The sequence below is a fragment of the Mixophyes fleayi genome, chromosome 4 (genome assembly GCF_038048845.1).
Source record: "Mixophyes fleayi isolate aMixFle1 chromosome 4, aMixFle1.hap1, whole genome shotgun sequence".
In the NCBI taxonomy this organism is placed as follows: Eukaryota; Metazoa; Chordata; class Amphibia; order Anura; family Limnodynastidae; genus Mixophyes; species Mixophyes fleayi.
Window position 1 is genome coordinate 58,902,096 of NC_134405.1, and position 12,053 is coordinate 58,914,148.

Here is a 12,053-nt window from a genome sequence, read left to right on the forward strand (position 1 = left end):
TTGCGTGACAATATATATATTATTATCTAATTCATTTTCCCTTTAAATGTTTTTAGAACAAATCTTCTTTGCATTTTTTTTATAATCTCATTAATTCATTTTTTTTCCCTTTAAATCTGGGTTATATTTCAAAGTTGATGTAGCCTTGTGGAATGCCATTCTTTGAACATAATTATGATCCTATAGCATCTCCCTCTTTAAATATGTTCTGTTTTCTTTTCTTGTAAAAGATCAATGTGGTGATCATTAAAATCAATGTAAAAGATATCTGTGGCTGGATCCACCTTCCAAAGCACATAATGGTAAAAATAAGTTAATGCATGAATTTATTTACATTTTTAGGGCAGAAAGTGTATTAGGGTATTAAAATTTCTAAAGCTAGGTACACACTGGAGGTTTTCCAGCCGATTATCGTGACAATCCTCCGATAAATGACCGCTCGGCCTCATATCGCGTTAGTGTGTATAATCACACGATGAATGACAATCGTTCCGAAGTGCGGAATGTCATTTCATTTGGTTGGTCATAGTGTTTAATAATCTCGTTTAAATCACCTTCCGATCATGTAGTGTGTATGCAGTTATAATAGCGATCTCCATGAAGTTCACAGAGTCATAATCTTTTCAGCCGATGCTGACAATGAGCATGTCCTGGTGAATAAATGTAGAGAGTGCTGTAGATGGAATAGTTTGTTCTTTCATTCTGAGACTGAATATTTTGTTTCAGTGTCACAGAAGCTAACAAAATTCGTAAGGATATGTGGATAGCTATAACAAGGCGGTTTTAACCAGTGTGACAGTATCTAGTCTAAGGCAGGATGATCATAGCATGTTTGTGTAATGCTGTGACACAGGATTGAATGTTAATTAAGCATTTGATCTAACACCAGATAGGGGGAAGCCATTACCTTGATAACTGCATTGCTTTGACTTAGTGCCCACCAGGGACTCTTCCTGCCTAATGCTGGGTACATACTACAGTGCTTTCAGCAGATTATCGGGTCAATCAGATGATAAAGTACTGGTATGCCCGATATTACATAAGTGTGTACGCTATAATGAAGCCCATCGTATCCTTGAACAAGATTTTTAAACTGGAGTAAAAAGCCCGGACTAAAAAGCTTGTTCATCGCAAAAACAATGTCGTTCCAATCCTGCAGTGTGTACGTACCCACAACCAATTGCCAGACAGACAGCTGATAGTTCCTCTAACAGCGACTCCTTTCTGTTTTTTTAGCTGGTGTGACATGTGTCCATCTCTTCAATTCTGTATTATTATATTAATATGATTACATGTTTTTACCCATACCCCTTTGTATCTTCTCTTTGAAACATATTGTCAGAGTAGGAACATATATATATATATATATATATATATATATATATATATGGCAGGGTATGTGTATTGATATGTCTATTATTATTATTATTATTATAGTTGAACCTATTATGTACACTTGTGTCCACCCTGTGTCTGTACAAAAAAAAATGTTCACTGGTTTTGCCTTTATTTCAGGCCTACCTATCTAGCAAGTGCACCTAATAAACCAAATAGTTTTTTTACAATATCTTTTATTACACAATAGACAAAGTTGTACAATAGAATGAATGGTGATGATGTACGAGGTATGTCTATTAAATAACGAGACTGTGATTCCACCTAGTAAACAAAGCAGTCACAACCGGTTATAACTGCATACGCAGTAACCTTGAACCTGTCTGAACCTGCATGACAAGCTGGAACACTCTATGACGTTCAGTTGATTGTGAGTCGCCATTTAGTTTGGTTGTGTTTTCTGTAGAGTGACGAAAAAATGCTAAGTTTAAAAGCTGAACAACGTGTCAATTTGAAATTTTTAGTAAAATTGGATAACACACCAACAGAATGTTTTCAAGTGCTTACTACGACCTATGGGAATGGCTGTCTGTCTTGTGCACGTGTGTTTAGCGAGGGACGTGAGAATGTCAAAAATGATGAACACCTTAGATGACCTTGCACTTCAAGAACTGAAGAAAATGTAGAAAAAAATCAGTCAGATTGCTCTAAAAGACCGCCGACTCATTGTTCGAATAATAGCTGGCTCCGGGAACATTGACAAAGACACCATATGGAAAATTTTGGGTGAGGACCTTAATATGACGATAGTTTGTGCAAAGATGGTCCCAAGGGTTCTCACACCAAAGCAAAAAGAACATCGCAAGAAATGTTGTGTTGACATTCTGCAGCAACTTGACACAGATCCAAACCTGTTTCATAAAGTAATCACTTGTGATGAGACCTGGATCTTCCAGTACGATCCTGAGAGCAAAAGACTGGAAAACACTGTCATCACCAAGAATGAAAAAAGCCCCCCTCTCTCCCAGGGCCCCCCGACGCCCGCATGACCTAAACTGCTGTTATTTATATATATTTTTGCGGCGGGGGGGTTGCGGGCGGGTTCTGGGCTGCGCCTCTTCGTTGGTGGGGGGAGCAGGGGAGCAAAAAAAAGATATAGATATACACACCTGATTGCGGCGCCAGCGTCCCTCCTCCTTCCTCTCTGCTTTGTTAACACTGAATGACAGGCATGACGTCATCAAGTCACGCCTGTCATTCAGTGAGTAGCAGCGCAGTGAGAACCAAGAAAGAAGCAAGAAGAGAGAAGACAGAAGAGAAGAAAAGAAGGAAACTAATAGAAAGGTAAGTAAAAAAAGGGAATAAAGCTGAAAGGCACACTATGAGGAAAAAGGCGGGGCGAGAGGCACAGTAAGGAAAAAGGGGGGCGTGAGGCACAGCATGAGAAAAAAGGGGGAGAGGCACAGCGTGAGAAAAAGGGGGAGAGGCACAGCATGAGAAAAAGGGGCGAGAGAGGCACAGTAAGGAAAAAGGGGGCACGAGAGGCACAGCATGAGAGAAAAGGGGGAGAGGCACAGCGTGAGAAAAAAGAGGGAGAGGCACAGCATTAGAAAAAAGGGGGGAGAGAGGCACAGTAAGGAAAAAGGGGGGGAGGGTGGCACAGTATGAGAAAAAAGGGGGAGAGACACAGCATGAGAAAAAGGGGGAGAGGCACAGTATGAGGAAAAAGGGGGGGAGAGAGGCACAGTAAGGAAAAAGGGGGGGCGAGAGGCACAGCATGAGAAAAAGGGGGAGAGGCACAGCATGAAAAAAAGGGGGGGAGAGGCACAGGAAGAAAAAAAGGGGGAGAGAGGCACAGTAAGGAAAAAGGGGGGGAGAGGGGCACAGTAAGGAAAAAGGGGGGGGGAGAGGCACAGTAAGAAAAAAAAGGGGGGAGAGGCACAGCGTGAGAAAAAAGAGGGAGAGGCACAGCGTGAGAAAAAAGGGGAGAGAGAGGCACAGTAAGGAAAAAGGGGGTAAGAGAGGCACAGTAAGGAAAAAGGGGGGGAGAGAGGCACAGTATGAGAAAAAAGGGGGAGAGAGGCACAGCATGAGAAAAAGGGGGAGAGAGGCACAGTATGAGGGAAAAGGGGGAGAGGCACAGCATGAGAAAAAAGGGGAGAGAGGCACAGTATGAGGAAAAAGTGGGGGAGAGGCACAGATTGAGGAAAAAGGGGGAGACAGGCACAGTATGAGGAAAAAGGGGGCGAGAGAGGCACAGTATGAGGAAAAAGGGGGGGGGAGGCACAGTATGAAGAAAAAGGGGGGGGAGAGAGGCACAATAGTGGGGACTATTTAAGCTGGAGTGCTTTGGGCGCTACTGAATGTGGGGTTGAGTTTGGGGAGAATGAGGTCTCTTTATTAAATGTGCCTATGAATTATTTAATGGCAGTGACGGGTTCGGGAAATAGGTATATTTCTGAAATGTAAATACTATTAATTTATTGCTAGGGCTGTTTGTAGGGAGGGAAATAGGTTTATTTATTAAATGTGAATACTATTATTTTAATGTTGGGGCTGGAGGAAGGCCTAATTATTTATCGTGGTTTTTATTGAGAACTTCGCTGTAAATCTTAAATTAAAACCATTAGTATCTAAATACCTTAAAAATTCGTTAAAATTTTTTAAAATTAGCGAAGTCTGATACTTTACAAGTGGAATTTTTGGATCTCATTCTAATGCAACACAATGGTAGGGTCACTACAAATTTTTTTTTTAAAGAAGTGGATGCGAACAGTTATTTGCATTTCAAAAGTTGCCATTTATGTAAATGGAAGACAAATATACTGTTCTCACAATATAGTCGTATTAAGAGAAATTGTAGTGATCCCTTAGTATGTAGTGAACAGCTGGCGGTATATCAAGATAGATTTTTGGAGAGAGGCTACCCAAAAAAATTACTTGCAGGAGCTCTTAATAAAGTAGAAAATGAGGATAGATCATTGTTGTTAAATTATACCAAGAAAGAGAAAAGAAAGAATAAAGAGGGAGTTTCTTTTATAACTAGTTATAGTAACGGTGAAAGTGAAATTAAATCAGTGATTTCAAAACACTGGAATATCCTCAAAAGAGATCCCGTTCTAAGGGATATTCTACCGGACAGACCTGATACAATTTTTAGAAAGTGCCGCAATCTTAAGGACATACTAGCTCCCAGCATGCTCAAGGAGAATATAAATACCCCTTCCACTTTTTTGAGTCTGAAAGGAAGCATAAAGTGTAACCATTGTAACATATGTAGATATATGAATAAGAACAACAAAAATTTTTACAATCCCAATATGGATAGGAGTTATACCATTAATAGTCTTATGAATTGTACAACCTCATTGGTTATTTATTTGTTAGAGTGCTCTTACGGATTGAGATACGTAGGGAAAACGAAAAGAATGCTAAAGTTGCGCATTCAGGAGCACGTGAGGAATTTTAAAAAAAGACTAACTAATCATTCTGTACCTAAACATTTTGTGGATGCACATCAATCAGACCCGAATCATCTTAAGTTTTTAGCCATAGAACATGTGACTTAAGGTCCTAGGGGAGGTGATCTAATCAAAAAACTCGCACAGCGAGAAATGTATTGGATTTATACGCTGAATACTTTGTCACCATATGGATTGAATGAGGGATTTGAAGTTGCTCCCTTTTTATGATTTTTACAATTTTAAGGTTTCATTATGTTATATTGTCTTTTATTATACATGTTAATATATTGTTGTAATTTTATTGTTGGCATATGTTGAGTGGACGGTGAGGTACCGTCGTTGCGCCTAGTGCAGTTATCATTAGTTGTCACAATAAGATGGAGATAGATACCTTGCAGATGAATGTTACACATTTTATATTATGGGCCTTCATTTGGTGCCGTCGGGTGGCGCTATATTGACATTAGAAGGAGCCAAGCGATTCGCTACTAATTCCATTTGGACATGCGCAGTATGATTGGCTATTGCCGTATTTGAGCATTGCACGAGGGCAACGTCTTTGATTTATTGCATGGTTATATGCATATGAGATGCAGCTTATGAGATGTTTCATCATGTTGTAAAGGCTATATCTGAGTAGCCTGATATAGGGCATTTTGTATGTGTAAATACGTATGGATTTCTTTTTTTGACTGGCACATACGCAATGAGTCAGTTTCCGGGTTGAGGTGCGCACGCGCAAAATGGCGCGGCACACTATTTTTACAACTGCTGCTATGAGGTTAAGTATTGTTCTATTTTTCTCCTGATGAAGTCTGTGCAAACAGACAAAACGCGTTGAGAATTTGTTGCTGTTATCTCCAATACATGGGAGATGATTCATTTGATCGCTACATGATTTATAAGTGACTACATGTTTTATTATTAAAGTGTACTTTTGATATTACATCTACGGTCCCTTGTGTGTTCTACTTCCTGAGGCTGATAGCTGTGTATCCAGTCATGTGACCTGTTTTTGACCAGCTGCGTGATATCTGCATAGACAAGCTGAAAAGTTCTGATTTTTGGTACGCATATATCTGCACAAGTGTGTCCTGGGTGTCTTTTTACATCACATGGAAGTTCTGCAAGTTTGGTTATAGTGATTGTATTTAAAGACAAGCTGCAATTTATATATCTGGTACACATACACCCTCATTATTGTAATCGGGTGATGCACTAAAATATATGGTTTCTGGTTTCCTCTTCACTGGTATCTTGGTCCTATTGTGGATTTCTGCGTGATCCCAATTTATGTCAATATACTACACTATTGTGCGCCTCCTCCTCCGTCTTTCTTTTTATATATATATATATATATATATATATATATATATATATATATATATATATATATATATATATATTTACATATATAGTCAAAATTGTTGTTATATTATCAATGTTTATTTTTTATGTTAGTTTTAATCTGCGGTATCATTGCTAGTTTTAATGTGCATTATCAAGGGTATTTTTAATGTGCGGTATCATTGCTAGTCTTAGCGTGCGGTATCATTGCTAGTTTTAATGGGCATTATTAATGGTGTTTTTAATGTACAGTATCATTGCTAGTTTTAGCGTGCGGTATCATTGCTAGTTTTAGTGTACGTTATCAATGGTATTTTTAATGTGCGCTATCATTGCTAGTTTTAATCTGTGGTGTCAATACTGATTTTAATGTGGTGTTTTGATGATTGTTTTAATGTACATTATTTTAGTTTGTAGAAGCAATGATTTTTCTTATCCAGACAACCTGGGCGAGCCCTCTGGGAGAGCTGTAAGTGTCATACTGTGGGCTGTAGGTGAAGTAATGCAGGATGTGTCACTATGCCCTTAATTTTAGATCTTAGGGGCCCCCCTGTCTTAAGTGCCCCGGGCCTCCCAAAGCCTTAATCAAACTCTGAGCAATGCACATTTTTTTTTCGATATCAAGGGTGTAATTTTGGAAGAATGGGTTTCACAAGGCACAACAGTTAATCAGCATTATTATAAGGAAGTTTTGCAAAAGCAGAGAGAAAGAGTAAGAAAGAATTGGCCGCAATTGTGGAAAAATGGTTTCTTTCTTCACCAGGACAATACGCCTGCTCACACAGCACTTTCTGTGAAGCAATTTTTTAACCGACAAACACATTACTACACTTGAACATGCTCCATATTCGCCCGATTTAGCACCTTGCGATTTTTATCTTTTCCCAAAAGTTAAGTCAGTGCTTAAAGGGACACATTTTGAGTCAATTGATGCTGCAAAGAAGAAAAACGGCAGATATGTTGAAACAAATGACAGAAATTGATTTGCTCCATGCCTTCAACCAGTGGAAAACAAGTCTACAGCTATGTAGTAGTGCAAATGGGGAGTATATTGAAGGGGACAAACATTAAATTTGTAAAACCAATAAATAAAGGTGAGTTATTTAATCAGTCTCAATATTTAATAGACATACCTCGTATTTCCTTTTCTGGAATCTTTATTTGTGGGTGTTGTGAGCACTGAGGTTCAGCCTTTTATTTAAATTTATTTAGCAGCACAATCTTTTGAGACAATGTTACGACAGACAAAAATCACAGCCCGGATGCTAAATTGTGTAAAAATCGTTTAACACATGTATAGTGTGTGCGCATGAATCGGCATGCTGATTGGAACTTCAGTCGTTGGTAAAATCATTATAGATAACAAATCTGTTGAAAATTTTTGAAGTGTATACCCAGCCTAAGAAAATGCTAATAGCAGAAACTGTAATGATGATAAGCACTATAGTTATTTGGGAATCACATATTATTGCAAATTGTGCTTAAATCACAATTTTAGACAACCCATTCTTCCCTGATCCCAGGGCTGTTCCCTGATATCACCCATAAACTTGTAATATCGTTGTGTTGAAAGATCTCCTGACTAACCAAGGAAAAAACTAACTGCACATGAGCATAAAATATTTGTTCATTGGCCCAGTCAAATCTAGTCCTGATTGGTTGGCTCAGGACAGTCTATTCCCTCTCCCAAACTATTTAGTGTGTTAAAGTGTATTTTGTTAACTGACCTGAGTCTGACCTAGGCAAGTGTCAATGGTCTTGTGAAAGTAGCCAGGCCCAGATAAATCGCTGAGTAGTTTGTATGCAGAGGAGTTAGACTTAGCCAAGCTAAACGACGAGCAGAGGTGAGACGTCAAGGTCCTGTTGACATTCCAATTGCTCATTTCAGCTCATTTTGAAAACCCTGTGACATTTGGTAATCAATCTGTCTTTATTGACAGCTAAATTCCTAAGGTGTGGGGTGAAGAGCCAATAAGAAATGATTTAAAATCTTCTGCCTTAGATATCAGCTTGTGCATTTCATGAGGGGTCTATCAAGACTGAAATGTCCCATACTTTTCAATTGTGTTCCTTCACACACAGCCAGTCTACCTCGTAAGTAGATTTTATTTCCTATTTTATATTATGAAACTCTTTTGTGCAACATATTGTATGTTTTTGTTATTATTTTTTGTAAATAAGCCTTGGAAATATTTTTCAGATTAAAAATATTTAATCTAGCGTATTTCTCCGTGATTATTTGTGAATTTACGAAGCCCAGGGAGGCTCATGCTACATGTGTATGTGACTTAAGTTTGAAACATTAATAAGTTTTTCTGGTGAATGTAAGGACACCATAATAAGTACAATGAACGCTACTTTAATTGAAGAGCGTGCTACATTCTTTCAAGAAGCCTTTATTTGCTAAACTCCTAAGATTTACAAATAAGAGCTACCAGTCTCATCCTTCCTCTGACAGTTCTGTGTTGCACCCAATGCCCTGAGTCAAGGCTTTGTCTGCTACCCTGCACTTATGCTAAAAAAAAGGGTCAGGAGGAACCAGCCACAGTGACCAGTAAAGAGATGTTACAACAACTACACTCAACACCTAAAAATAAGCAGCATAAGTAAGCAATTCCAGGTGCTTGTGAGGAGCGTGGGAAGGGATGCAACTACTCTGATGTGCAATTGGTACTTAAAGTAGGGAACTAGAAGGTAATGGAAGAAAGTTGAACCAGAATATTGGTGGAAACAAGCAATAGGAGATGTCTCCCTTATTGTTATAGACAATAGCTGTTTCTTCACTAGATTGAAATAAAAGACTTTAGGAAAAGTCCCCATGGTCAGATATTTGGTTCCACATTATTGGTCCCAGATGACAGGAAAAATTTAAGCCTCACACTTGATTCCTTTCCAAGCCTTCTTCTGAATAATGGCAAATACGTTCCATCATTGGAAGGATGTGTGTGGCTTGATATCTACCGAGTTTTTTAATTTACGGTACAATCCGCCAAGGAATCTAAAGGGGAAATAGCTCTATAAGCAAGCTGGTTGAAAATGGTGCTTTCAATATATTACAGTATTCACCTGCACATACATACGTAGCGCTACATGATCTATAAAGTCAGACATAACTTAATACATTGAAATAAATAGCAAATAGCACATTACTGTGAGTATGTGGTGTGGAAATTAGATGTCTATTTCTCAATTCCCCCAAACTGGAATGCTTCCCCTAAGGATTGATTAAATAGTTACTAATAATTGAGCAAATATTACCTTAAGTTTGTGTTCTTTTTTAAAAAAAAATCTATCCTATAAATAAAGTAAGATTATTATTTCAACTATGTGTTTTCTTTTTCCAGAACGACTAAATGATGTTGAACAACCATACTATTACTGATGGGTTTCAAATTGTAGCATTTTCCACGGATGCTGTGAGGCAGCCTCTTTTGTTCACTGTCTTCTTATTGATGTACTTGACTGGAGTTCTAGAGAATGCTGTAATATTAATATTGATATTAAATGACAAGCATTTACATACTCCCATGTATATATTTCTATGGAATCTATCAGCAGTGGATATCTGTTATCTGACTGTTACCCTCCCAAAACTAATGGACATTCTGCTTACTGGGGATTACTTTATAACTTTTATACAGTGTTTCACTCAGATGTATTTTTACATTTTTATTGTCAGCACAGAAGTTATTCTACTGTCTGTCATGGCTTATGATCGATATGAGGCTATTTGCAACCCTTTATGTTATCACCTAATCATGAACAAGAAAACTATTGTTCTGCTTTTGTGTGTAATCTGGGTGGCGGGAAACATAAATTCTTCATTTTTTACAAGTTTTGCATCACAACTATCATTTTGTCACTCACATAAGATTCACCACTTCTACTGTGACAGTAAAGCCCTATCAAAAATTGCTTGTTCTGTGCAGTTTTTTAATGTAATTATGTATACAGAATCTTTGGTGTTTGTACTTTTTCCTTTCCTGATATGCTTTTTATCATATGTAAAAATAGTTAAAAGCATCTTACACATTAGGTCAGCAGAGAGTAGGAAAAAATGTTTCTCTACCTGTACATCTCACCTCACTGTCCTCACCTTATTTTATGGAACTATAATGTGTGCTTATATGGCACCATCCTCAGGAAATTCAGATCTACTTGATCAGGTGTTCTCAGTAATGTATACTGCAGTTACTCCCATTCTAAACCCTTTAATATACAGTCTGCGAAATAAAGACGTAATCAGTGCTCTGTCTCGGAGTTTGGTAAAAAAAAAATAGAAACTGTTTAACTCAATTATTTTCAACCTAAGTTTTGAAGCTCAAAAGATCAGTTGTCATTCTATTAGAAATGGGGGGTCAAGAGTTTTTTTTCAATTGGATTGTGAATTAATAATTTTAAAACTGAATTCCAGTTACAATTTAAACTTAAAGCCAGTGCCAGGATACTCACCCCCTGATGAAACCTGTAACTGATGGTTCTTATGACATGTTTTTATTTAATATACACACACACACATATATATATATATATATATATATATATATATAGCCATAATGTAATCACAATTTAATTTACAAATATATGGTATTATTTCCCTTTTTAGAATTAGTTTATTGTTGTTTAATATTGTCTTTTTGAGCAAATTGAATTAGACAAGCTTGGAATGAATATGAATATGAATAGCGCTCCATCACAAGGTCTAAACAAACTCACAACATATGGTTTGTTATTGTATCTGCTCTAATAAAATAGCTGTATAACAAATTTAATAATTCAGCTTAAGAATCTCATTGTTGACAACTAAATACAAAATATCAATCCCATTAATGTTTAAGTGTCTTTACTCTCAGAATTTTTATAGCTTCCAGCCTGGTGAGGCTTAAGTTAACATCACAAACACAGTGACTCACTCTCTCTCTCTGTGCAGACAGTCGTGAGCACATACACACTGTAGGGTTGGAAGGATGTTGTTCCATAGCTGAACAACATTTTAACTTCTGCTGAACAACCACATCAAACGATGATCTGTGCTTTACAACGATCCACTTCATCGCTGGAGCGTATACACTACTGTGATATCGAGCTAATTAGTTGTTTATAGTCTGATTGGCCTGATGATCAACTGAAAAGCCTATAGTGTGTACACAGCCTTAGACTGCAAATCTGTTATACAGTAATGCATTGTTTAAAAACAGTTAGCACTTCAATTTTTATTAACATATACCTTTTATCTATTCTTTCTCGGGAAGAGCTTCATGCTTAATCTTTGGTTTGAAGATAGAGTTTAAATATCCCAAATTAAAAATTTGGAATATTTCTGAACACCTTAGTGAATTTTAAATAACTTTTAGACGATACATATTTCTAAACAATGTGGTTTTGCATTGAGCTGAGCAAGCACATATTATTCTACATTAGGTTGCATATATACTGAGAAACAGTTTTTTGTCTGGAGCATAATTTTTTTTATTTCTTCAAAGTTTTGCTTCTCTGCTATCACTTTGTCCTGCGCATGTGATTCATCACTTCTACTGTGATTATAAAGACAAAATTACAAATTGCTTGTTCTGTGCAGTTTTGTAATGTAATTATGTATAATGTAGAGATGCTCACTGACCCCCGTGTTTTGGTTTTAGGTTTGGATCTGGATTACCTTCGTGTTTTGGTTTTGATTTTGGCAAAACTGCCCTTGCGTGTTTTGGTTTTGGTTTTGTTTGGTTTTGTTTTGCAATTTGTTAAAAAATTAATTTTTTTTGGGCTAAAATAACATAATTTAGTGCTCCACCTCTTTCTTGGATAAGTGAGGTAATTCTACAGCTAACAAATGTCAACGAGCGCTGACCCCCCCGGGATGTGTGCTTCTATCAGACACACCAATCCAGGGTGCCAGACAATGCACTAAAA

The 12,053-nt window shown here is 37.4% G+C and overlaps 1 protein-coding gene across 1 annotated transcript; it reads left to right on the forward strand.

The window, feature by feature from the left end:
- The first annotated feature begins 9,499 nt into the window (after positions 1-9,499).
- LOC142150687 (olfactory receptor 1E16-like) lies at positions 9,500-10,426 on the forward strand. Its single transcript, XM_075205882.1, has one exon. It carries the CDS (start codon positions 9,500-9,502, stop codon positions 10,424-10,426), a length of 927 nt encoding a protein of 308 aa, XP_075061983.1.
- Positions 10,427-12,053: the final 1,627 nt, after the last annotated feature.